We start from the raw sequence: 27756 nt of genomic DNA, 5'->3' as shown, positions 1-27756 counted from the left end.
CATCTGCGAAATGAAAACGATGTTACCCACTTCAAGGGACCTGTTGCGGTGATGTCAGGGACATTACGTGGCACGTGTTTGGTGAATGTGAGCCTGAATGCCTGAGTGCCCAGAGCATCTCGGTATATGGAAAGGTCTACCAGATCCAGGACAAACCTGCCCTGTCCCTTACCAGCCTCCTGGCCACCTGGGATCTTACACATTGTCCACCAAACACCCAAACTGACCGTGGAAAACCATACATTATGCAAGGGTTCTTGGCGCCCCCTGCCCAGGGAGGCCCATTGCGTACCTCCCTTCACCCTGCAAAACCTCAGCCTTCATCTCAGAGTCACAAGGCCCAGTGGGAGGAAAGAGGGGGCACAGGGAGCCTCCAGGAAAAGCAGGACCTTGGAGACAACTGCTTGAAGTGTAGGGGGGTGGTCAGCATCACCCAGACAGCCCTGTAGGAAGTGTACATTCAGCATGTGTTTGTTCAGCCCCTACACTCTGCCCGTTCACTGGAGAGATGAGCAGAGCCCTGTAACCGTGGCGGTTGGTGCAGAAGCCAGGACAGTTTCCTGAGGGCACAGGGAGCTATGGAAGGGTTTTCATCAAGGGAGTGATATGATCCATTTTGCCTTTAAGAAAGACCTCTCTGAAAGCAGCACAAGAGATGACCTGTTAGCCCACTTGTGTCCCCTCCAGACTCACAGGCAGCCACAGTGCACATGGGCATACCCGCAGAAACAAACACACGTGCACACGCATATTTTTAGAAAGCGTAGATCCCGGGCCCTGAGATTCTTTGTGAACTTTCTGGTGTGAAATCACAGTTCCCCAAGCAGCCTGCCACACCAGTCCTACCTTTACCTCCTGCATCAGAATTCTTAGGTTGGTTTCCATGGGGACTGGGAGTGGGTGTCAGGCCAGCCTGGGGTTCACACCAGGAAAGGCTGAGCTGGAAGAAGCCACCTGAAGAGAGGTCCTCAGGTCAGCAGCAGTGATGGTCCCTCCCTCCCACCCCCTTGGACAGCAGAATGGGCATTTTGCAGTCACTCACCTCGTGCCAGGGCTTTCTGTACGTAACCCTCATCCTCACAGCAGGTCAAGGGTTTTTACTCTGCTTTCCCCAGGAAGACACTGTAACTCAGGGCGGTGACATGCTTTGCCCAAAGTCACACTGCCAAGAAGTGGCAGAGTTGATATTAGCACTCAGGAGTTGGACTTCTGAGCTCAGGCTCTCCAAAGATAGGTATTTGATTTGTTTGCTAAATAGAAAAATCAATTTAGTTTAGCTTGGCCAATTGGCGCTGTCAAACCATGGGACCCATTTGGATGAAAAACCATATAACATAAGGGATCCCTGGAGGAGACAAGGGCGGGAATTGCTGGAACTGCCTCTCACGGAAAAGTTCTGTCCACGGTGATGTCATTCCCTCCCATCCAAGAGCAGGGAAGCTGACTGCCTCCTGGGACCTGGAGGGGCCAGGCTCTTTTCCTGTTGCTTAGAGCTGCCAGTTCCCCTGCAAGCATCTGCTGGGTTCTGCATCCATCCAAAGGTGCAGTTTGGTGTCTGCAGGTCAAGTGACCACACTCCCTAGGAAATAAGAACCGCTAACTCTACCATGCCCACAGCCTCCTGTCACCTGGGGACACACCAGGAGAGACTGAACCAGATCTTCAGCAGCATGGGAGGATGGGTTACTTTTGGAAAATGTTTTCTCCATTGCAAATGGGTGTTAGAGTGACCTGGCACTCCTTTGCTGCACAGACATCCAGGTGTCACACCTGGAAGTTCATAGAGGAGTGTGGGAGGAATTGGAGAAGAGACATTTTCATTCTCTGGGTCTTTATTTCTGAATCAGTAATTTAATATATTAGGTGCCTTCTAGGGGAGTGTGCTGGCTGACAGTGTGGGCTTTGCAGTCAAACATACCCAGGTTCTAGTCCCAGCCTGTAATTAGAAGCTCTGTGACTTTGGACAGCTATATAACCTGAGCCTCAGCTGCCTTGTTTCTAAAATGAGAATGAAAGGAGCATCTCCCCCTTAAAATTGTTGGAATAATAATAATAATATGGTTTGAGTTAGGCATCTATGAACACCCTTCCAGAGCCAGCTGTGAGACCTTGAACTAGCCCCTCTCCCCCTCCAGGTCTCAGTTTCCCCTTGTGTGAAATGAGGATATTGAGCTGATCTTTAAGGGTCCGTCCAGCCCTGACAGTTATAAGATGCTCAAGGGTCCATCCAGAAAAGATATTCCCCTCTTCCACCCACCAATGAGACCCCCGCACACATTTATCCCACCCCTGCCCCAGGACCCCCATACCCTACAGACCAGAGCCCTCCAGGCTCCCACCCAGACTGGGCACATACTCTCAAAGTCACTATCCTCTCCCCAGAGGTTGACAGCCAAGCGGACAGATGTGAGTGCCCAGCCTACCGGGTCAGTGGGTGCCACGTGGGTGCCCCCATCACCTGCCTGTTTGTGTCTCTGCAGGTGAGCGGAGGGTCCTTCCCTGCGAGGAGTCGGAGCTGTGCACGTGGGCAGGCTGGCTCCGCTGTTCTGCTCCAAGGATTACATGTCCTTCAAACGCCCCTGCCCCTGTAAGTCTCCTCCCCACATCCTCCCATGGCTCGGGGCCAGGCAAAGACAGAGTTAAGATTGCAGAGAAAATCTCTAGGATGTTTGGCCAAAGAGCTCTAGGGGTCTGATCAGGGGCTGCTGTGAAATGATGGATGGAGGGAGGGCAACACAGAAGACCCCTAGCATCTTCAAGAGACATGTCATCTTGCCAGTCTCTCTGTATCAGCACTGCCCAAAGTGTATGTAGATCAGAGTTCTTCCAAGGGATATTAATGGGGTTACTTTTTAAAAAAATTTGTGGCCAAACGAGTATGGGAAATGCTGGGTGAGACAAGTCAAGTGGATTTTGCTCCTGCAGGACTTTTCAGAGCCTTTAATGTGGTGCTGTGTGTTGTGAGGCTCTTACAGGAAAGAGAAAGCCCAGTGACCTTCTCAAACTTAGCTGACCACAAGGAATGTCTCGTGGGAGAGGTGCTCCACAGAACACACTCCTTGGCGTTCACTGTCCTAGGAAACCCTTCCTGGAGCATCCCCGCCATGCAACCCCTCATTTACTAATTTGTTTCATCTAATGAAGCTGTTCGATGGTTTTGCCCCTAACATTCTTCTCATGGCTCCTGATGCCCATGAGTCCAGATGACGGACTCAATCAGGTGTACCTGGGACTCAAGAATGCAGCCCCCATGGCTTACTCCTCTAGTCATCACCAGCCCTGCCTTCACTGACTCATGCTGCCACCTTACCCCAGAGTCCCCTTCACCTCTCCCCCTGGTGGCCGCCTGCTTCCTCCCATGATGTCCCAAGTCCCCCACAAAACCACCATGCCTTGCTGCAATTTGGGAAGACACGCATAACCTCCCATCCCTTCTCCTTGGTGAGTTGGGAGTGTGCATCTGTGTGAAATCAGGACCCCACCCTAGCCCCCCTTTATCTAGTCATCTCCCTGCCCACACTCACTCTGGCTACTGCCTCACCCCAACTCACCAGTGTCTGCTGAGATTTGTACCACTGGTTACATATCCCGCATCTTGGAGTTGGGGGCCTCTCTTCCAAATAGTCAAAACCCTGATTGTCAAATCTTTGAACATCAGGGGGCTGCTGTGGGGTAGGGGAGCTGGCATGTCCCAGTCCGGGAGCACTCATCAGCAGGCATGCCCAGGGAGCAGGGTGGCAGTGGGGCTCACTGTGCAGGGAGCAGTACTCGGGGGTGGGGAGACCCAGGCTGGTTACTGGTTACCGTGGGTACCGAGGAGGGCATAGGTCAGGAGCTGTAAAATTTCTGATAGTTTCTGCTCAGTAAATTATTGTTACTGTTGTCACCGTGGCTGCTGCTGTGGCATAATTGGGGTTTCAGAGCCCAAGCCCCAGGCAGGTGAGAAGGCAGCCATTAGAGCGGGTCGGAGCCCAGGGACACTGTCCCACGAAGGGCTGGTGGCTGTGTCCTCACCCCCAGGAGCAGCTGGCAGTGGAGAAGGCTGGGGCTGCTGAGTGCAAAGGGCTTTCCAGAACCTTCTGGGTCAAGCTAGGCCCTTTGGAGTCCTGCTTGTCTGCATGAGTAGAGGCCATCACCCCAGGACTGGGCTCTGGGCATCCGCCTCCTGAGGACTTCAGGGTGTGGTTGTCTGTATTCTGGGCTGTTCAGAAGCAGTTCCTGCACATTTCTGAATTCCCTCTCCTCCCACAAGCCTGGCGACTGGCATGCAGTAGGCACTCCATAAATGTTTGTTGAGGGAATAAATGCAGAGTCAGGCACTGTAGACCAGGCGCTAGAGGCAGTGGGGCCAGAGAGGGGAGAAGCTCCTAATGCTGCCACCAGATTTTCCCCACAGCTTTGGCCAGCTTGTCCTCACTGCTAAAGCAAAGGGGTCATCTGAGGCCAGTGGGTCCCAAGAACTCAAGACTGCCCTGAGGTAGGCTTTCTGGAGGGTGGGGGAGCCCAGGTGAGCAGAACCCGGGCCCCCCACCACCCAGCTTCAGCCAGAGCAGCTCTGCTTCCATCTACAGGCTGGGGTCTATTCCAATTTCCTTTGGAGAAGGGGTCCCAGGCAGTGGCAGGCCAGGTCCCATAGGGTTGCCCAGGCCCTCCCCTCCTCCATCATTTCTCTCCTTTTCTGCCGGATTCTTCTCCTCATGTTGTCCAGTCAGACTCCTTCCCTTTTCTCTGAACTTGTTTAAGAAGTGCTCATAGTCCCCTCTTTCAGCACCCCTAGTCTGCTTCAGTCTGGCTCCTACACCCCCGCCATCGATGTCTGTGTCACCAGGTCCATCTCAGAGTTTCCAGTTCTCACCGCCTCTGACCCTGGTGGTCACATCAACTTTCTTTGTGACGCCTCCGTCTGGCTCCTGACTCAGAGCCCTTGGGTTCTCCTCCAGCCCCTCTGGCCATCTGGGCTCTGACCATCCATTCATGGGCTCCTTTGGCCATGGGGGAAGCTGGATTCTTCCCACCCCTGCTCTGGGATGCTGGGGCCCCCAGAGCTCCAGGCCCTCCCCTGGCCTTCTCGCAGGAATGCTCCAGGCCTTCTCCTCCTCACCCTGTTTTCGGCCGCAGCCTCTAGGCCAGCAGCTTCCACACACACTCTCTCCCACCCCGGTTTCTACCTGGGCTTCCGAGTCCTTCCTCTGCCTTCTGCTGCCCATCTCCCCTGGGCGGCCCCCACCTCTACTACTCAAATACAGCCTGTGCCAAACTGAACTCCTCGTCTTCCCCTCCACGCCAGCTTTGCTTGATTTTGCCGTCTTAATTTAGAGCACCTCCATCAACTCAGTCCTCAGGCCAGAAATCTGTGAGTGACCCTCAGTTCACCTCCAACATGGCCATCACCGCCAACTGCCCAAGAAGACCCTGGGGTTTCCAAATTGGGTCAACAGATCTCCATCCTGACTTCCCCCAATCCGGGCTCCTCAGACCCAACCTGAAAATCGCTGCCTTGGTAGATGTTCATGGAACAAACAGACAAGTGAGCAAATCGAGGTGAAGCAGATGCCTTGTGGGTGGCCTCCTGGGCTCGTAGACCGGAGGCCCTCATGCAGGTTCTGAAAGGGACGCAGACGTCTGGATCCACCTGACCTGGGAGCACTGCGGACTAACCTGGATGTCCCAGGAGGGCCCTGCCACGGACACAAGCCCTCTTTTCTTAGCACCTCCTTTCCTGCTCAGTGAATTTAGATACCTAACAGGGAATTGCTTTAACTTTCTTTGCTCACAAAATTATTTTTCTCAGTACATGTAAAGATGCCAAAACCCATTAAAACCTGGAAAATAGGATAGGAGCCACAGCTTGTTCCTGTTTGGGATTCCACACCCCTACCCTCTGCCCACTGAGAAGAGCACAGAGGAAAAAAGCCCCCCAAAGGGAAAAACAAGCTCCAAAATTTCCCAAGCAAGAGCCAGATCTAGGAGTCAGAGTTCAAGAGTTCAGGGGAGGCTAACCCTGAGGGTTTTGGCCACGAGGGAGGGAAGGAAATTGGGTCTCCTGCCTGCAAGTGCCAGGCCTGTGAGCCATTTTCAGCCCTAAGCACTGAATGAGGAGGAGGAGGACCAGCCTGGCTCCCCAGAGAGGCTGGAGGTGTGGGAGCCTTCTCCAGCTGGCCCCAGCTGGCCAGGGCGGCCCAGGATCCCCTGGACCCAGAACGGATCTACTCCAAGAACAGATGCTTCACAACCTCTTCTTTGCCCCCAGCACATGGCAGCTCCACAGAACTCCCTGTGAGGCAAAGGTGGCCTCTGGGGACAGACCTGGGGAAAGAGGGGCTCTGGGGCCCCAGGACAGAGACTGCAGCCAAGCAGGAAGGAGGGTGGAAGATAGAAGCCACTGATCCACAGGGAAGTCAGGTGGGGCTTGTCTCTGCTACGCTTACAGGCTGCCCACAGGCTGGAAGGAATCACAGCCTGGAAAAGCCTCTGGGTGGGCCTGGGTCTCCCTCAGAGCCAGTGTGATATGGTAGACAGTGCTTGGGTTCAGGTACAACCTGGCACTGACACTTACCAGCTGTGTGATCTGGAGCAAGCTCCTTAACATCTAGAACCCTCTACCTGCTCATTTATAAAATGGAAAATAGTCAAAAGAGACTTTTGGTTTGATGCCCAGATTTGATGTGCCATAAGGACAATACAGCTTGGTGCCAGGCACTGAGAAGATACTCAAGAAACTTGAAAGTCTTGTCCTTTTGTCCATGCTCTCTGTATAGAGCTTAATATTACCCAAGTCTCTGGTGATAGAGTGGGGAAAATGGAGGGGAGAAGACTTTGGAGATGAATTTGAGGTTTGGACTTAATACTACTGTTTTCTGCTCATTGTAACTGTTACCTGTGCAGAGACTTCACTGTCAACAGAAGGAAGGACTTGAGAGCTAGGAGGGCAAATGATGGGACACACCTCACCATTTACCACTTCTGTGCCCAGAGCAGACTTTGCTAATCAAGTGCAGTTCTCCTTCCTACTGAGTCTGGATGCGAGCTCAGACTCCCTCTAAATGCATGCATGCACTCCCCAGTGATCAGTGGCCTGTGAAATGAAACCCTTGTCCATTCCCTCCTGAGGACTGATGTCGGAGTGAGCCAGGGAATAGAAGGAGTAACCTTGGCTAGTCATTTCTCTCTGAGCCTCAGTTTCCTCATTTGTCAAATGGAGGTTGATAAGATTGTCCACCTCAGAGGGTTGCTGTGAGGATCAAATGAGATATCACAGGTAGAGAGCTTACAAGGCCTATGCTCTTTCTTTACATGGCCTCCTTGCTTCCTTGAAGCCACTCTGCACAGGAGGGGTCAGGGTGCCCCTTCCATGCTCGAGGAATCTGACGCTCAAAGACGTGAAGAAACTAGTCTAGGTGACACCACTGGAAAATGGTGGGGCCAGGGAATCACCCTAGGTGAGCCTTTCAAAGGCTCAACTTTAGTTCAGCTACAGCTGGACAAAAGGACAAGGAAGGGGTCAAGTCTGCTCCTTCACCCCAAAACTTTGAATGGAAAGTCCACCCCCAACTCAGAGTTCTCTTGTCTAGCAGAGTCTGCCTGTAGTGAGTCCTCAGCAGCTGGTAGCTAAGCTCAGTTTTAAATGCACAATCATTTTATATAGGAGTCCCTGGCAAGTGGGAATCACCCTCAGCTTGAGCACTTAATGGAGTAATAAAAACAGTAGCAGTAACCCCAACTTTCGCAGAGCACTCCCAGGTGGCAGCTTTTGCATTTCCCCGTCCCCTGGGCTCCCTGGCTGATCTCATCCACCTTATGGCACTGAGCATCTTCCATACACTGACAGTCCCCAAATTTACATCTCCAGCTCCAGACTCTCCCTGAACTCCAGACTCATATATCCAACTGTCCACCCCGTATCTCCACTTAGATGTCCACCCAGTGTCTACAGAGCATCTCCAATGGAACATGTCAAAACTTCAAATCTTGACTCATAGTCCCTCACCCAACTTGCTCATCCTCCTCCCCGTCTCAGTAAGTGGTATCTCAGTCCTTCCATGTTCTCAATGTCCAAACTTGGTCAGTTTTTACTGTTCTCCTTCTCATCAACCCCCTAGCCAATTAATCCGAAAATCCTAACAGTTTCACTTTCAAATCTGACCCCATCCACCTCCACTGCTAACTCCTTGAACTAAGGACTCCATTGTCATCACCTGAACCACTGTCCTAGCCTCCTAATTAGCCTCCTTGACTCCCTCTTGTCTCCCTCCAGCCTATTCTGCCATAGTCAGGGAGCATGGGAAAGGGAAAGCTCTAGAGACCGAGCCTTTGGTTGGTGGAGGGCAAAATGGTTTCTGTGTCTAGAAATCATGCCAAGGAAAGCGTGGTCCTTGGAGTTGTCACCCACAATGTCCCAAAGCCAAGTACACTGGGGAGGCTTTACCTGCAAACAGGAATATGGGAGGACATTGTCATTTCTCTGCCAAGGGTTACCCTAGATTAGCTACCCTGAAACCCAGCTCAGCCTGGAACCGTACCCAGGGCGATTAGGAAAAGCTAGTTGTCCTCTGTGACCTCACCATGGAAGTGGTGCATGCTTCCCAGACAGGAGAGAGAGGCCCCAAGAGAAGTCACATGAGACCCAGGGGCCACTGGAGGAGGAGAAAGGATTCAAAAGCAGTGCTTCCGTTTCCAAGCCCAGGGCACGGGGCATGCTAGACCCCCTGGGAGCTTTATATATTTCACCTCCCAGAGTTCCCTCTATTTGCTTCTCTCTGCATTTAAAGCATCATGTCCTCCATGAGTCCCCACACCATTAGCTTCTAGGGGCTGCTTCCTCCTCCCACCTGACTCCACCTGGACCTATGTCTGTAGGTGACCTCCAGACTTTGCTTGAGAAAATCATTCCAGAGCTTTCCTCTGCCCATCCCCCAGGCCCTTCAGCCACTGGATACTTGTCTTCTCTAGGAATGGGGCTAAGAGTAGGGACTAGGGTGGATGTAGCCTAATGCACTAAAAACAATGAGAGCTCAAAGACCCAGGTTCAAAAACCATTGGAGCACATGTATTTAAGTCACGCAAGCCTCTGGTTATTCAGTTATGAAATGGGACCATGAGACCCAGTTTCCAGGGTGACTGTGAGAGTTGGGTGAGCCCATAGATGCTCGGTAAGGGTTTGTTTTATCTTTCTCCTCTGGCTCTTGAATCCTACAGTGAAAGCTGCAGAACTCACTCAGTCTTCCCTGTAGGGTCCGCCCAAGACTGTTCCAAGGGGAAATCACGTCTTCTCCCTTCCCAGCCAGCCCCAGGTTGGTGTTGAGAGGCAGTGGGCACACTTGACTGCCCTTCATCTGACAGGCTCTCATCAGATGCCAGCCTTTCACCAGACCCCATCATGGGCATATGATGGGACAACTCAAGGAAATGGGTTCACCCTACCATGTAGATTGGATGTAAGAGATCATCTGTTGACCCTATGGGGCTTACCCTGGGACTCTACCCCAACTGCCTCATGCCAGAGATGCACAAACTGAGATGCAGATTGAGGACTGGACCAGGTTGCCCACAATGTTTGTGGCTGAAACTTTGATACTCCCAGCCTGACTCTACATACAGTGTTCTTTCTGCATGGATCCTGCAGCCCTGTTCTCAGTGAAGATGCAGAGAAATAACAGCCCTCTTTTGAAAGTAAAACTGTGACCCAAGTGATATCTTCTTCTTTTTTTTTTTCTTAACAATGACGACATGTGTTATTTCCACATAGGGAGGGAAGTCCTGGGATGGAGCAGCTTTAGGGTTCTCGGGGTGGATGTCACTGAGGACCCAGGTTCTTTCCATCTTCCTGCTCCAACATTTTCTGCATTGCACGATGGCGCCGTCAAGCCAGGCAGTGACACGACTTTTCCCAGAAGTCCCCTAGCACACTACCCTGTCTTATTGTCCAGAATTTAGTCACATGTCCACCCCTAAACCAATTATACTCCTCCTCCTCCTCCTCCTCCTCGTCCTCCTCCTCCTCCTCGTCCTCCTCCTCCTCCTCCTCCTCCTCCCCCTTCCTTCTTCTATGTTTTTTGGGGGAAATCTGGTTTGTCCACCTACCACTATATATAACACACATACAAAAGGTACACTAATCATCAGCTTACAGTTCAATGATTCTTTGCAAACTGAACACACCCAGGTCAAGAAACTCCTCCATAGAACTCCTGCCATATACTTTTCCACTCACTACACCATGACCAGGTCAACCATTGTCTTGACTTCTGTCACCATAAATTAGTTTTGCCTGTTTTTGACCTTTATATGTGTGGAATCATTCAGTATGCTTTCTTTTGTGTCTGGCTCCTTTGCTCAACAATGTATTCTAAGAGTCAACCATAGTATTGCATACAATTGTAGATAATTTATTCTCATCACTATATAGTAATCCATTGTGTGAATTTACCACAGATAACTTATCTATTCCACTTTAATGGACATTTTGAGTCAGCTTCAGTTTGGGGCTATGAAATAATAGTGAACATTCTAGTATATATACCACATCTTCTGTATCCAGTCACCTGTTGATGGACACTTGGATTTCTTCCGTATCTTGGCTATTATAAATAGTGCTGCTCTGAACACTGGGGTGCAGAATTCTTTTCAAATTAGTGTTTTCTTTTTTTTCTGGATATATTCCCAGGAGCGGAATTCTTATATCATTTGGTAGTTCTATTTTTACTTTTTTAAGGAACCGCTGTACTGTTTTCCATAGTGCCTGTACTAATTTACATTCCCACCAATAGTGTACATGGGTTCCCTTTTCTCCACATCCTCTCCAACATTTGTTATTTGTCATTTTTTTTTTTGATGACAGCCATTCTGACAGGTGTGAGGTGATACCTCATTGTGGTTTTGATTTGCATTTCTCTGATAATTAGCAATATTAAGAATCTTCATGTGCCTGTTAGCCATCTGTATGTCTTCTTCAGAAAAATGTCTATTCACATCTTCTGCCCATTTTTTATTGGATTTGTTTTTTTTAATACTGAGTTTGATGAGCTGTTTGTATATTTTGGATATTAATGCCTTTGTCAGTTGCATCATTTGAAAATATTTTCTCCTATTCTGTAGGTTGGTTTTTTTTTTTTCATTTTGTTGATGGTTTCTGCTGCTGTGCAAAAGCTTTTAAGTTTAATTAGGTCTCATTTGTTTATTTTTACTTTTATTTCTTTTGCTTTAGGAGACTGATCCAAGAAAATATTACTACGATTTATGTCCAAGAGTGTTCTGCCTATGTTCTTTTACAGGAGTTTTATGGTTTCATTCATGTCTTACATTTAGATCTTTAAACCTTTTTAAAGTTCTTTTTTTTAATACGGTGTGAGGAAATGTTCTAATCTCATTGTTTTACACATGACTGTCCAGTTTTCTAGCACCACTTGTTGAAGAAACTATCTTTTCTCCATTGTATAGTCTTGCCTCCTTAGTTGTAAATTAATTGACCATAGGTGTGTGAGTTTATTTCTGGGCTCTCTATTCTGTTCCATTGATCTATGTGTCTGTTTTTGTGCCAATACCATTCTGTTTTGATTACTGTAGCTTTGTAGTATAGTCTGAAGATTGGGAGGGTTGTACCTCAAGCTTTGTTCTTTTTTCTCAGGATTGCTCTGGCAATTCAGGGTCTTTTGTGGGTCTATATAAATTTTAGGATTATTTGTTGTAGTTCTGTGAAAAATACCCTGGGTATTTTGATACAGATGGCATTAAATCTGTAGATTGCTTTATGTGTAGTAATATGGTCATTTTTATAACATTGATTCTTTCAATCCAGGAGCATGGGATATCTTTCCATTCTTTGAGTCATCTTCAATTTTGAGAAACTGAATTTTGATTTAATTTAATTTTAATTAAAGTAGCTACATGTGGCTAGTGGCTACCATATTCGATAGCACTGTTCTAGTACATGGCTTTTGGTGAACATGTTAATGCACTTCTGTTGAAGAATGGATTCCACCCAGGGTATACATATGTTGGGCTTTAACAGCTACGGTTAAATGGTTTTCCAGAGTGGCTATACCAATCCACATTCCTACCATCAATATATGAGAGTTCTGGTTGCCCTGTATCCTCACCAACACTTGATATTGTCTGAATTTTTTTATTTTAGCCATTCTGTGTGGAGATATCACTTTGTGGTTTTCATTTGAATTTCTCTGATGATTAAATACAATGTATTTAGCACTTTAGATATTCCTCTTTTGTGAAGCGATTGTTTAAGCCTTTTGCCCACTTTTCTATTGGATCTTTTTATTATTGATTTCTAGGAGTTCTTTATATATTTTGGATATATTATTGCAAAAATCTCCCTCTTTGTAGATTGCTTTTTGACTATCATAATTGTGTCTTTGGATTAACAGATATTCTTAATTTTTACATACAAAGCATTTATTAATTTATATATATAATTATTTACTTTATGCATATTTAATTTCAAAATTTACAGAAAATAAAATGACGCAGAACACACAGTTAGAGGATACCCTCTTGTGCTCCTTAGGAACAGAGGATTCTATTGCTGCACTTCAAAGAATAAACTTACAAACGTAAAAGCTGAGATGGGCACCTTTGAAGTTGGATGGCAGCCTTGTTAAAGAGTTTTTGTCTATTATTGAAATTTTAGGTTTCAGGTTAAATGAAATTTAAAAGACTTCATGAAGTAATTTAAACTTTTTAAAAATCTCTTATTTTTTTCAAGATAATAAAGTGCTTCCAACACTAAAATATTGACAATGATCCCAACAGTTTGAGGACTACTGAAGTACATGTGGCTACTATACATGCACAGTGTGTCACCAGCACTCCCTAAACAGTAAGAATCATAGCACCATGGCAGGTGCCCCCCGTCATCCTTGTGAGGGAGAAGGATGATCAATCACCTGAGCAATAGACTAGCATGCTGGTGTATCTACCAAGCGTAAAATCCAGCTATCTAAAACAACATGCCTCTCAAATTCCCAGACAGTATGGAATTTATAACTCAACTTGTGTTCCTTAAATTCTTTGAAAATAGATACTATATTGAGGGCTAAATAAAAACACTGAACTAAATGGTGTAAGCACCACAGTGACTGAAGATCAGTGTCTGGCTTAACAAACGTTTACCTATCATTTTAAAATCAGTTTCTGCTCAATCCCAGCCCAGCCAGCATTTCTCCTGCAGTGGGATTTATTTTTACATGCACAAGAATGAAAGGCCCTGCTATACACCTTTGTCTTATGACAGAAGCCATGGGGACAGGAAGCCGATGAAACACACAAGAGGAGAAAGACGCACACAGCATTGTCCCTCTGTTCACCATTGGCTTTGATTTAGAGTAAACTGCAAAAAACACATTCTAAAAACTGCAAGAGGGTCTGTTTGTAAGTTGAATATGGTAACCAAGAACTATACTTCCACGGCAAAAAAAGCCTTGCAGGCTTAGACGTACTAAAGTGTCACTAACACTGAGACATAGGGAATCAGAGGTACCAAAGGCACTAGTAAGGTGAGTCATCATCCAAAGACAGCCCGGGTGGACAGCGCACATTTCCTGTCAGCTGCTGCTAAGACTCATGTGTTGCGAACGGAAAAGGAATCAATCCTGTGGGGCTTGTTACTTATCACTTACTTGAAGAAAGGCTGTGTGAGGCCTCCTTGTTGAACATGAGGCCTAGGTGTCCATTTTCATTTTCCTGTATCATCACAAGACGTATTATGCTCAGTTCACACTGTTTCACATTGACCGGCAGTAACCGATGGTGCAGCTACTCTCTTGGGAATCCTGCAAAGAACAAACCTTTTAGAGGCAAACAGCAAATTGTGCAAAAATGGAGGATTTCATAAGGATGTGAAGAAGGACCCTTCTGTGTCTCAGGATCTATTAGCTGGTTCCAGGCACCTGCACAGACTCCCTGAGAAGCATTCTCTGGAGTCCTGGGGCAGGTTGCAAATGATTTAGAAAGTCTTTCCAAACTTTTTCCAAACCTTCCCCTTGACCCTGTTCATATCTCAGTCCCTGTGCAGTTCCAATGCCCCTACCCACCTCAAAGCCCAAACTCCCACCAAAGAGTTTTATTTTAATATAGTCCAATTTAACAAGTTTTTCATGCTTAGTGCCTTTGTCTCCTGCTTAAGAAATCCAAGGTCATGAAGATATTCCACAGTCTTTTCCTCTTGAAGCTTTACTGTTTTGCCTTTCACATTTAGAACTATGTCTAGGGGGTGGTGTTTTTTGGGGGGGGGGGTTGAGAGTTTAAGGTTTAATTACCATACACTGAGCACCTACTGTGTGCCAAGCATCCTGCTAGGTAGTGTGCTATGATTAGTTCAAAGAGACTGCTGTCTCACTTTGCAGATGAAGTAACAGGTGCTCAGAGGGCACCGCCTGCAAGGGACAGGGACAGGATTTGAATCCAGGACTGTCTGTGTCTTTCTCAGCCAGATCCTGGGACAAGATGCATGTCAGCACTGGCAGTGGCGTGACCCTTCTCCCAGAGGACACTAGGACCACTCACCTTCTCAGGATACTGAATATTGGGGAACAAAAGCCCTTAGGACCGGGGCTGGTTTGGCTCAGCTCAAGGCTGCAAAGCAATCTTGGGGGCGGAGGTGTCCAGGGCTTGTCCCCAAATACTCCACAATGTTTATATAAATCCACATTCCATGAACCACGTGCTGAGAAACTTCCAAAGCTCCACTGTTCAGTGTGATGTTCTCAGTCAGCTGAGATCATGATAATTTATCATGGCCAAGAAGTATCTATTTTTGCCTATTCTATCAGTTTTTTTCATCCTACCTACTGAAGTGACATGTTATGTTAATAGATTTCCTGGTCTTCAACCATTCTTGCATTCCTGGAATAAGTCCTTTCTACTTATGATATATTATTTTTAATACACTGCCCATCGTGCTGTTTCCTGTATGCCCCTATAAATTCTGAGAGTTGAGGGGACCTCTGTGGAGCAGAGGACAAATTCTCATCACCCCTAATGTGCCCAGTATCAGAACCCACAGAAGCAAAAGGCCAAAGCAAAACTCAAGGAAGACAGTACTTGGGAAGGGGGCTCAGCCACTGTGGTCCAAGAACACACCTCTAGGCTGGTCCAGCTTATGGTGGGATAGCTGATGATAATTTGCAATATTTATGAGTTTAATACTTTATATATCAGTTATTCACGAACTTCCTGGAAAGTCTATGTTGTAGTAAATGGTCATTTTTCCAAGCTGTGATTTCGAGTCTCATAATGTGAGCTGGGATGCGGCAGGTAATCCCTAGCTGACGGGTGGGCTGGGCCAGCCCCCTGCCCCCACCTATATGTGCTCCTCAACACAGTTCCACTATTTCCTGCTCATCAGGCAGGCACAGTGACTGCCAGTGTTATAAAATCTGTCTTCTCTGTGGAAAAAAGCCTCAGAAGCAGCTCGAGGTGGTGACAGAAGAGGAGAGAAAATGAGGTTGGGGTCAGTGATGATTCTAACAAGAAAATGAGTTTGGTGTGGGTTCAGGTAGGAAGTCTAACTCTGCCATAGCTTGGTTCTGTAATGTCAGCCAGCTCACCGTTCCCTCTGCAATAGGGAAAAGTGGTTTGTGACACTGTTTCAGTGAGTTTTCCAGCCAACAAATAAATTGTTCACCAAACCAGAGTTAAAACCTTAGTGAAATGATGACAAGATGGTAAACTTATGGAGTCTGGAAACGTAGAGGCACAAGTGAGTTAACTCTGGCGAGTTTATTTAAGTGGCAGACTAGCTTAATTGTGGAATAAATCACTTTCATCTTACATTTATAGAATCATGAAAGGCCTGTAGGTGGTCATTTATATTTTCCAGTTATATTTTAATGTGGTGGCTGAAAATCTACTTGGCAGCGAAGCAACTCCTGTTAACTCAGATACGTAAAACAGAGGAAAGCCGAGCTACTCTGCATGAAGTGAGAGCAGGGGGCTCCGTGATGCACCAAGACTTTCCCTCTTGGCACTGGGGCACCTGTGCAGGACTTCTTGCTTTCTACAGTTTTTGAGGTTCATTTTAGTCTGATTCACATACATGTTCCTAGTGCCTAGCATTTGTCCAGGCATAGAACAAGCACTTAGTGAGTACTGGTGAGTGGATGGATGGATGGATAGATGGATGGATGATTGAATATATGGTTGGTTGGATGGATGGATGGATGGATAGATGATCAAGGGGATGCTGAGTAGATGCCTAGGCAGATAAATACATGGGAGGGTGGATGATTGGGTGGTTGAGTGAATTTATGGAGGATTGATTAACAGGTGGATAACTTCCTTTCCACTATAATCTGCACCCCCGCTTCATGCCACAGATGGTATAAAAGGTGTCAGGGCCTTGACATGACATTAGCTGACCTTTCGCAGAGATACATTCCCATTATGAGAAGAATCCTGAACACCAAGCAGCCTCTTCCTCATCCCCGTAATTCCAGTGTTCAGGTGACACAGCACAGCCTCACGCCAGGCGCACCTCCTTTCCTGAGCTCTGTTGGGACCTCACCCTTCTGTGCTCCTGCCCTTGCCCCTTCCTCCCTCCCCTGATCTTGTTCTGCTGGTTCATCCTTCAAGTCCCAGCCCCCTCAGGGTGGATGTCCCTGACCTGCCCCCAGCACTGACGTCTCTCCATCACAGTCTCCTGGTGACCAGAGGATGGAGATCAGCAAGTGGGCTGAAAGGTTGCCCCCAAAAAAAGAGGAGGAGTCCCAGAAGTGCCCAAGCAAGTGGGCCTACCCTGCCATGTCCCCTCCCCAGCCCCTCTCCACATCCCTGCTGGGAGGCTGGGACTGGCCATTGGTGAGCAAGGGAAGATGGTACCTCAATCCTGTTTCCCAGATTCCCTCCAGTGACTTCACAGGGCCTCACCCTGGTGGCTTCAGCACTGGAGGAATAAGTGCTCTGCTGAGGCCAGGCTTGCCAGGGAACTGGACCCATTGCAAATGTCTTCAGAAATTTTTGTGACTGGAACCGTCAGTCAGATCTCAGTCTTGGGCCCCCATGGGCAAGACTGGAGGTCTAAAGATGTTGGCCCAGCACCTCCCGTGTCTCAGTGCCTTCCTTTGTTAGTGCTCCGAGGGCTTCAGGCTGCAGAGTGTTTTCCTGTACCCAGAAAGAGTGGCTGTGGAGCTGCCCACACGCTACACTCAGCAAGGACTCAGTAATGACCGTCTGCCTCAATCTTCCTGCCCTGCATGTTCCCCACGTGTCCCAGACTGCAGCCAGCGCCGACCTCATCCCCGGACACAGGCCGGAACTGCCTTGCCTCCTCGCATTGTGCTCACCTGCCTCCCGCCTCCTCCACACCCCTCTCAGACCCAATCACCCACCCTGCAGGGAGAACAGTTCAAGAATAAGTGTCTCTTTAGATAGATAGCGAGCAGGTCCAGAGAGGACAGGGGACACGCCCAAGGTCACAGAGTGAGTGAGTGGTAGAACCAGGAACAGCACCCAGTTCTACCTCCACTGGATCTTGCTCTTGTCCCCTGCTATGTGCCACTATTTCATGATTCATCAGACACACCTGGGTTCAAATCCCAGCTCTGCCACAAAACCAGGCGCCCAACTTCAGCTCAGGGAGCTTCGGTGTCCTCATTTGTAAATGAGGATGACAAAAGCATCTGAAGCAAGGGCCAGACCCCAAACCTCGGCCGGAGGCATGGGGGGGTGGGGGCATCTGACTCACCTGTGGCTCCTGGTCCCAGCCCTGGGCCAGAAGTCTGGAGGCACGAGAGATGGCTTCCGCCCTGTACGGCAGTGGCCCACGGACCCAGGCACCATCCCAGCCCTGAAGAGGGCCTTGGGACCCCATCTGCAGAGCAGGGATGGCAGCAGGGCTGTCTCTGGAGCCTGCTCAGAGGACGCCAACTTAGAGCACAGGAGGAACTCTCTGCAGCGGTATCTGCGTTTCAAGTGCTTTCACCTGAGCCCCGCTCAGGGCTTAGCTGCACCTAGTTCGGAAGCCCTGGGCCTCGGCTTCCTCCCCGCCGCACGCTTCGCGCTCAGGTGGACCCTCGCAGCAGCCTCCTTACTGGTCCCCGCCTCCGACCCTGCGCCCGTTCTGCCGCCAGAGGGCGCTCCTAAAACACTGACCACATCCCTCCATGTCTCCTCTTTGCTGCTGGGATAAAGGACAGCCTCTTAATTTGACCTCCTAGACCCCTCATGGTCTAGCTCCTGCCAGCCTCCTCAAAACTCAGCAATGTTCAGCTGTTGATATACCTTCACCCTGAATAATACATAGGTTATTGCCTACTTTGACTGCATACAAAGTGGCCCAGAAGAAGCAAAGCATCGTTTTAGGGAGAGGAAATTTTTACTTTAGCAAGATCCCCAAAACATGAGCTCCAGCGCACAGTGCCCGGTAGCCACAGAGCATCTTAGCTAAGAGCATGGCACCTTGGCTGCCTACTCAGGTCCCTCTTTGTGGGCTGTGTGACATTGGGCGTGTTACTCAACCTCTCTGATTCTCTGAGGCTCATTTTCTCCACCTGTTAATTGAGGATCTCATCAGGGCCATCATTAAAATCAAATGAGATAATACAGTGCATGAAAATACTAACCATGCTGGTATATGGAGGGAGGGCCACATCTCTGGGAAGAGCTGGTATTTTGAGGTACAATTTCCTCCTGATCATGGGGACCTTGGTAGAATCTGCTTGGAAAGAAAGTCTTGGATAGAGGCAAAGCTTGCCTCATCCCCTTTCCTTGCCACAGCTGGTGCAGCTTGACATGGAGGCAGAGGGGTGAGTAGGGGGGCTAGCATTGTGTTATTTGTCCGCAGTCATATTTATCTTGTTGATGAAATGGGCCCTGCGTTTGGAAATTGCAAGAGGTTCCCTCATAATTTAAAGCAGCGCCTATCTCTACTGGTCACAGTGACTGGAAGATCGATGTCCCAACCAGCCATGCAGGTGAATGCCTGCGCTAACTGGCTCCGTCTGCCAGCACCTGGCTGGCAATGAGCCTGGTGCTGCCAGGAGGATGAGGGTCTCATTTGTTGCTGAAGCAGGTGGAGGGAGGGGCATCTTCAAGGTTACCTTACAGGACTGGCACCTGAGCAGCAGGTTCTGCATGCTGAGCAGGGGAGGTGCACACACACATACCCAACCCTAGGTTTTCATTCTGGGCACCTGCAGCCTTGCCATGGCCAGCTTTCTGGTAGCACATCTACCTGGGATTGTGGGGTGACCAGTGTGTCCCAAATCATTAAATCATTGCAGCAGCTGGGACATCCTGAACGGGGCAGTCCAGAGCCAGGACAGCAGTGTGGACCCCCTACACTCCTGCCTTCCCCAAGGAAGGCTGATGTCTCTGATGTTCCCAAGTCCTGCCACTGACTTCAAAGGTGAGAGGCCACATGGTAGAGAGGAAGAGGATGACATTGGTTGGATGGCCAGCTGGCTTGTACTTTATTAGAGAGAATATGGTAGCAGAGTGACCACTAGCTCAGATCTAGTCCAAGGCAAAGCCTGATCATTGGCTCAGAAGTCACAGCATGGTGGACTGTGGTCACACTAGATGAGTAATGGCCAAAAGCTTCATTTCATGACCAGGTGTAATCACTGTGTGACGTGCTGTGTTGAAAAGCATGCTGAGGCCGCCTCCTGGGCCAAACAGGAAGAAAATGATTGTCAATTAGTAATGTCTGCCATTGGCATAGTCTTAGGAAATGGTAGCCAGCATGCTATATGTTCACCTGGCCAAAGATTAGATTTTTCCAAAGATGAGGTCAAGTCAGACAATTTAAACTGATCCTCTTGCCTGGGAGAAAGAAACAGAGGAGAACCTCACTTTGTCACCTTTCATCTGTGGGTCTTGAAGAAAAACGGGAACTTTAGCTTAGGGTGGCTGACAGCCAAGAGAATAAAGAGGAAACACTGGCACTTCATCAAAACTCAAGTGGTTACACCCAGTCAAAAAGCAGAGAAGAAACAAATTCTATAATTTGTTGAAAGTGGGTATAGAAGTCTCCAACTATTATTGTTGTATTATCTATTTCTCCCTTCCATTTGTCAGCCTGTGCTCCACGAATTTATTCTTAGGTGCACATATGTCTATAATTGTTATAACTTCCTGATGGGCTGACCCTTTTATCATTCATTATAAAATGTCCCTATCATCTTTAATGACATTTTTTTGTTTGTTTTAAAGTCTGTTTTTTCCAGTATTAGTATAGCCACTCCAGCTTCAAGGTTGCTATTTGTATAGTACATCTTTCCCCATCCTTTCAACTTACTTGTATCTTTGATTCCCAAGTGAGGTTCCTATCGACAGTATATAGTTGGATCTTGTTTTTTAATCTCTGCCTTTTGATTGGCTTGTCAAATCAATTTGCATTTAATGTTATTGGTATATTTGGATTTACATCTGCCATTTTACTTTTTGTCTTCCATACGTCTCTTGTCTTTTCTGTCCTCTATTTCTCCTTTTTTCTATAAATGAATATTTTCTGCTATAAGATTTGAATTCCTTTAATGATATTTTCACTCTTCCTGTCTGTCATTTCCTTAGTGGCAGCGTCTGTGCCCCAGCTCAGTGTCCCCTCTCTCTGTCCACAGTAGCATTAGGACCCACTATATACATCTAAGCATATCACAGTCTACTTTGTATTTATACTACCTTAATTCCAATGAGAATTAAGTCGCTCTAGCTTCTCCTATATAACTCTACTTCCTCTTCCCCCTTTTTGCGCTGTTACTGGTACACATTAGAGAGCTTCTTTTCCAGTTCCTCATGATTTAGTGGAGAAACCACAGTCCAGAGAAGGCCAGGCTTAGCCATATACTGGCTATATGACTGTGGATGAGTCATTTCATATTTTGAGCCTCAGTATCCTCACCTATAAAATGGGAAGAACTGTATGAGCATAGCTTCAAGGATGAAGTGAGCTCTTAGCATTTAGCCCCACACGTAGTAGCTCTCTGAAAACAGCAGTCTGTGTTTGGCCCTCAAAGAATCCCGGAAACCTATCTACCCTGGCATTCTCACATCAGAGAGTCAGGAAGCATGCATGCCCAGGCAAAGCCAAGGGCAGCTCCCTCTCCCCAGTGAATGCACCTGCAAGGGAGCAGCTTACAGTGAACTTCAGCAAGCAAAGGCTTGGAGCTCAGGCTAGGATGACATTCTGGCCCAGATGTGCCTCCAGGCCAGCCCCTCCTGATGAAGGCCAGTCGTCTGAAGGGCCACCAGCATGGCCAGAGCTGCTGAAGGGCATGTTCATAGCTCGGGCAAAGGCCTCAAGTTTGTTCTTCACCTGCTTGTCCCTCTGTTGTCTAAGTGTGGGAGAGGCTTTTGGAGATGGTGCGGAGAAGGAATGGGAAGGGAGGGGTGGGGTGATCACAGCTGAGTGTCCAGCTTCTGATTTGCATAAGTCTAGGCCCTCACTTGGGGAAAGAGTCCTCCTACTGCTACCCAGGGAGGTGGCCATCCAAACTCGGCTCGATCACCACCCAAGACAGAGACTCCTTCTCCTGAGGCAGCTCAGGGCCTCCCTGCCATTTCCTCATCTGGTCTCAAGGCTGGAGCCACTCACTCACTACATGCCTTTGGCACCTTTGGTGTGACCAGGCCCAGTGCCGAGCTTGAGGACACAGACAGCCATCAAGCAGGAGACCTGGAAACCATGCATGATCATATGCGACAGATGCAAAAGAGGGACTGGGACATGGGCTCTGGGAGGACCCCTTTCAGAACAGGGCCCAGGAGTGCTTGCCCCCGAACCCTATGGCTGTCCAGAGATGGGACCAGCAGTGTCTGTGCCCCAGCTCAGCGTCCTCTCTCTGTCCACAGTAGCTCGATACAACCGCACCAGCTACTTCTACCCCACGTTCTCAGAGAGCTCAGAGCACAGCCATCTGCTCGTGTCTCCCGTGCTGGTGGCAAGTGCAGTCATAGGTGTGGTCATCATCCTCTCCTGCATCACCATCATCGTGGGCAGCATCCGCAGGGACAGGCAAGCCCGGCTCCAGCGGCACCGCCACCACCATCGCCGCCACCACCACCACCACCATCGCCGCCGCCGCCGCCGCCATCGAGAGTACGAGCAGGGCTATGGTGAGCTGCCCCCGACCTCGGGCCCCAGGACTCCTCTCCCATTGTGACTGTAACCCAGGAGGCATCAGGGAGGTGGTGGCTCTGACATGACTGGGGCAGGGTGGACGGGGAAGGCATGCTAGAGGTCTTGAATGATCAGGAAGAACTCAGAGGTGCTTACCACAATGTTCTTAGCAGCATAAGGAGCCTAGTTGTCTGCCAAGGGTGAGGCAGAAGGTCAAAGGGAGGGTATGGTACTACTATTCAGCCCTGGCCACTGTTGGTCCAGGCTGTACTGATCTCTGGTCCATTTGGTGCCTGGATGGAGGGATGGATGGAGAGAGGGAAGGGTGAGGGGGATGGGCAGATAGACCGGTAGGCAGATGAGGAGATGGATAAGTGGGGAGATTAAGTGGGGGATTTGGGTGGTATGAGTGAGTGAATGGATCATTGGATGGATAGAGAGATGGTTGAGTGGGTGGGATGGGGGATGGATGGCTAAATGAGTACATAGAAGGATGAATGAATAGATGGGGGTAGATTGGGTGGGTTGTATAAGTGGATGTATAGATGGGATAGGTGGATGGATGGATGGATGGAAAGATAGATAGAAGGATAGATAGGAGGGGAGAGGGATGGATAGGTTGGAGGGTTGGAAGCAATGAGTGGGTATATGAATAAGTGAATGGATGAATGGATGGAATGAATGATGAGTGAATGAATCTATCCCCAGAGAGCCTGCAAAGTCTGAACAGAACTGATTTGAGAGTTTCCCAATTATGGGAATTACCCTTGCACAGAGATGGTGGCTAATTCTTGGGCTGACCCATCCCAGTAGCATTCATCTGGCCAAAATATAAAGAAGCAAATAAGGGTTTTGATCCTGTCAGCCAGACAGAGTCACTGTTAATGTGTTTGGAAGATTTTTTCAAGAGCTTTCTCGATGTCCATAGAGAACCCTGGGATTAAACCTGCAGATAGAGTTCTGTATCCAGATTTTTCCACTCACTGTTGTGTCAAGAGTGGGAAGAAGAGATCTGGGGAGCGGAAAGAGCAGTCTTTGGGGTTGTACAGACTGTGCATGAATTCCAGCCCCACAGTCTACCAGGCATGTGACCCTGAGCCTCAGCTGCTTTGTAGAACGGGGAGGGCCACACACTGCTGACCTCAAAGGTCATGAGCACCACCTGAGACAGATGTTAGGCCCTGCCCTCTGAGGGGAGGAGCCACCTGCAAGCCTATTGAGGGTAGCAAGGTTGGGGAGATCTCCTGTCTCAGCCCATCTTCGCAGCTCCCCCAGCCTCTACTCGACCTGTCAGAAACTGGGAGGTGGAGAGCTTACAGAGAGGAGGCAGGACATTCAACCACCCTTGGGCCCTACCAATAATTTGCTGTGTGGCCTCTGGCAAGTCACTGAACCTCTCTGAACCTCAGCTGTGGAATGAGAAGATTGTGCTCCATGAGCGTTTCCTAAGCAGTGTTACCAAGTCTAAGAAAATAAGATCATGGGGCCAAATGCTGCACAAGCACATGTAACTGTGCTGTAGGACTTTTCAGAGGCTTTGATGTGCTACTATGTTGGGGCGGGGGTGGGAGGGAAGACAGAAGAAAATGCAGCATATGGAGTCACCAGAATTCATCCCAGAAGCCCATTTTCTCCCCAGGATACCCAAAGGGAATAGTGTGTGGCCAGGGGAGGGACCAGGGGGCCTGACCACAGACACGTCTGCAGTCTTCATTCCTGATGCTTCCTCCCCATTTTTTGTGCTGCAGCCCTTCTCCACAGCTCAAGGCTTCCTGTCCATGCCATACTCTTCATTCTCATCTTCCGCATGGCTCAAGCTGTTCTGTTCCCTCTGCCAGGCCTTCCCCTTTCCCCCTGGCTAATTCCTAGATAAGATTCTGTTCTGGGAGTCCTTCTTCCGGGAAGTCCTCCCTGACCTCCTGGCTTGGTCAGGCCTGTCTCTGTTCCTACAATCCCAGTACCATATCTATCAAAGCTCAAGACACACTGCCCGCTACCAGGCTGTCCCTAGAGCACACTGCCCACCAACCTGGGAACCCCCTCCCCTGCCCAGGGCAGGGCCAACTCTGCTTCTTCCCGTGACTCCTATGCCCAGCAGAGCACTGACACTTGTCTTCTGGGGCTGTCGCCGAGGAATGAAAGCAGCTGTGCTTGGTGAGGGGCAGGATGGGAAGCTGGAGAGAACAGAATCTCAGTGGCCTCAGCTAGACCCATTAGGACCCTCCCTGGCATTGTCCCGAGGCCCAGGCTGAGTATCTGTTCCCTGCAGTGTCTGAAGGGCACACATACAGCCGCTCGAGCCGCAGGATGCGCTACGCCTGCAGCCCTGCTGATGACTGGCCTCCACCCTTGGACCTCAGCTCTGATGGGGACGTGGATGCCATGGTGCTCCGAGAGCTGTACCCGGATTCTCCACCAGGGTAAGGAGACCACATGGGGCAGGAGGGACCGTGAGGGTGGAGCTCAGGGCAGGAGCCCTCAGCCCCCATGGGAAACAGCAACATGGTATGAATACAGAAAACATCTGCTCAGTGGGCGCAGCCATCTCACCCCCTCCTGACCAAACAGGTCCCAGTGAGGTGGTGCGTGACTCAGCAGATGTCACCCTGAAACACTCGAAAAGGAAGAAAAAGTTCAGCTCCTTCAGTCTGGGTAAAGAGGTAGGGTAGAGGGCTAGCCCCTTAGTATGAACCCCCAAAGCCCAAATCATGTCCCCTAGGACAGGCATCACTGTGTCCAAACTGTACTTGTGGCCATTATGTGACCCTCTCCCATTGGGGGATTCTTCTCTGGGGAACCTTTGTGTCCTGTCCTGCCAGCCACCTTTCGGCACATCACCTAGCAGTTAGTACCTGAAAAGAGGATTCCGGGTCTCTATCACTTCCCCACCAGGAGACCTCTTGGGCCCCACAAACAGCCCCATCCTCCCCATCACCCCTTACCCTTTATCCCCCACCCTCAAGAGTCCTGGGAGAGATGAACTTTCCCAGTGGGTGTGTGTTTTTGTGCCCTGCAGCTACGAACTCAGAGGGACTCCTCCCAAACACTGGAAGGACCACTTTGGGGAGACTTGAGATCAGGGATTGTCAGGCAGCCTGAGGCTGGCCCACCAGCACCACCCATGCTCGGGGCCCTGCAGCAGTGGCTACTATTGTTCTGAGAGATCTGAGACCCAGAGTTGGGTGACTTACTCACTCAGGTTCACACAGAACACTGAGGCTGAGTCAGGACCAGAATCCAGGTCCCAGTGATTCTGGGGTGCCCCTCCCCAGGGAGCAGAGGGATTTCGTTGGAGTCCATGTGACAGAGGCCTGGCAACCTGTCACTGTGATAGGCCCCAGCCCTCAGGGGAGACTCCTATACCCGCTGCTAGAGCCCGTTTGCACAGGGCCCTGAGGGAGCCTCTTCTCTTGCAGTTACGATGAGTGTGTGGGGCCGGGGGCCACTCAGCTGTACGTCCCCACGGATGCCCCGCCCCCCTACTCACTGACCGACTCCTGCCCCACGCTGGACGGCACCCTGGACGCGGGCGGCGGCCACAGCCCCGGGCGACACCAGCAGGCGCAGAGGCCACAGGGCCAGAATGGCCTCCGCACGGTCTCCATGGACACACTGCCCCCTTACGAGGCCGTGTGTGGGGCCAGCCCCCCAGCGAGCCTGCTGCTGCTGCCGGGACCAGAACCAGGGCCAAGGAGCTCCCAGGGCTCCCCGGCCCCAACCCAGGCCCCAGCCTCCGGCCCAGAGAGGGTTATGTGAGTGACCCAGGCCAGGTCCTGCTGGTCCCTCAGGGCTGAGCCACATCTTTTCAGGCACACAGGAAGGCACACGTGCACACACACACACAGATATGCACACATGGCAGCCCCACATGCACACATATACACACAACTTGGACACACGCACACACTGACACACCCATGCGAACACTCACATCTGGACATGCCCCATACATGTGCAGACATGTGCACACACACAGGACCCTCACGTTTACACACCCGCATCTGCGAAGGTTTCATTAAAAATGAAGCCTCCAACCTCCAGTCTCCTCCCCAGCCTGTCAGCGATGCCTCTGTAGACAATGCTGGGAGCAGAGGCAGAGAAGGGACCAGGGCTTGCTCTGCCCTCCCCCAAGGCCTGTTTTCCCCTGCCCTCCCCTGGCAGGCTGTGTCCAAATTCTGATTCTGCCTCCAGAAGCTGCTCGACCACCCCAGGTCAGCCGCCTGCCCTGCCCCCACCCAGGGCAGCGGGTCCTCCTGGTTGGTGGGACAGGCCTCAGTAAGGTTCCGCTCTATGCCGTACCTATCTCTCAATTCTAGGGCAGAAGAGCCACAACATCACCACCCTGCCATTTACAGGGTGAGGGACATGGGTCTGGGGGCTCAGGCACAACCTGGAGGCCCTCACAGCCCGCCTTGCCCGCTTCCTGTCCCAGTGCCCTCAGTCTGGTGGTGCTAGCGGAGCTCTCTCATCACCTGAGCTGCCGTGAAGGACAGCACTCTTGGTGGTGGGTTACACCTGTGCCTGTGTCAGTCCACCCACTGCCCGGGACTGAGGGTCTTCAAAGAAGATGGACAGCTGCCTGGGTATGGCTGTGAGGCTGAGGAGCGACCCCTCACTAAGTACGTGCCCAGACAACCATTATGGCCTAAGCTTGAATGGGCTGGAGCCAGCCCCCAGTACTGTCCTCCTGCGTGGTGGCTCGTAGTTGGGAATCGTAAGCCAGCATGTTCTGGCCCTGCCCTCTATGGTGTTTGCAGGGATGAGATAAAGTGGATGTGGGCCCCACTGTGCCACTACGAGAGGAAAAGTGGCTACATCTCGGCCTCGCTGCCAGGGGTACCGCAGAAGGGGATATGTGGGCCTGGTTGTAGAGAGGCTCATATTCTTGGCCACTGAATCCTAGCAATTTCCATCAGAGACCATGCAGGTAACAGAGCTGATTCCTGAAGACCCAGTGGGCCAGAGGGTGGCAGCCATGCGTCTGTGAAGAAAGTCTCCGACAGCATCACCAGCGTCAGAGTCCTCAAATCCCGCCTGCCTCCCTCCCTACCCGCTCCTTAAACAGCAGCAACCCCCAACCAGTCTTTCCCCAACATTTCAATTCCTCTAACAAAGGGCTAAGACAATTTAGTAATTCCTTTCTTAAGAAGAGGGGTGGCAAGGAAGGCAATCGTGAGTTTTATTTTCTGTAGAAATAGAATTTCTTCTGGTACAGAACTGAAAGGAGTCCACCCAGAGGTTCTGTAGCATCCTGGAGCCCCTGACTCCATGCAGGGGAGGGACCTTGTTTACAAGCAGTTCTGTCCACCTTTGTGGTATACTGTTTTCTAGGCAAAAAAAAAAAAAAAAAAAAAGTCTGTCTGTTGTACTGTATAGCCTTTAAAAAGCACTCCAGGGATGAGATTCTTTTAAGAAACACATCCAGCTTCTGCAGTCCTAAAGAGTACCGAGGGGAAAAAAGATAAAAATCCCCTTGTGCTCATCAGTCTTTGAAGGACAGAGCTGAACAGCTTTTCTTGTTCCTGGATTAAGCGCTAAATAAGCAACGATGTATCTTTTCTGTGTTCAAAATAAATATATCAATAAAAAATGTTGCAAGAAGTAACATGATCAAGGAGCGCAAGGTGGGGTTGGCGCCATCTGAAACTTGCAAGGAAAAGAAGCAGTAAATGGCAGCAAACTGAAAA

General features: G+C 49.7%; 1 protein-coding gene across 2 annotated transcripts in view; it reads left to right on the top strand.

The window, feature by feature from the left end:
* Positions 1-27756, top strand: part of BEAN1 (brain expressed associated with NEDD4 1) — a 33747-nt gene extending 5991 nt beyond the window's left edge. Inside the window, exons 2-5 of one of the 2 annotated variants that reach the window (XM_064489098.1) lie at positions 2481-2587; positions 21805-22065; positions 24339-24489; positions 25486-27756. In XM_064489098.1, the coding sequence (XP_064345168.1) occupies positions 2563-2587; positions 21805-22065; positions 24339-24489; positions 25486-25825 (777 nt within the window). In that variant the 5' untranslated portion in view covers positions 2481-2562 and the 3' untranslated portion in view covers positions 25826-27756. Of the gene's footprint in view, positions 1-2480; positions 2588-21801; positions 22066-24338; positions 24490-25485 lie in introns of both variants that reach the window. The other variant, XM_031458328.2, reaches the window with a different exon arrangement.

This window comes from Camelus dromedarius, chromosome 9 (genome assembly GCF_036321535.1).
Source record: "Camelus dromedarius isolate mCamDro1 chromosome 9, mCamDro1.pat, whole genome shotgun sequence".
NCBI classification, from domain to species: domain Eukaryota; kingdom Metazoa; phylum Chordata; class Mammalia; order Artiodactyla; family Camelidae; genus Camelus; species Camelus dromedarius.
The sequence above is the reverse complement of the archived record's forward strand: the minus strand, read 5'-3'. Positions and strand labels throughout refer to the sequence as shown.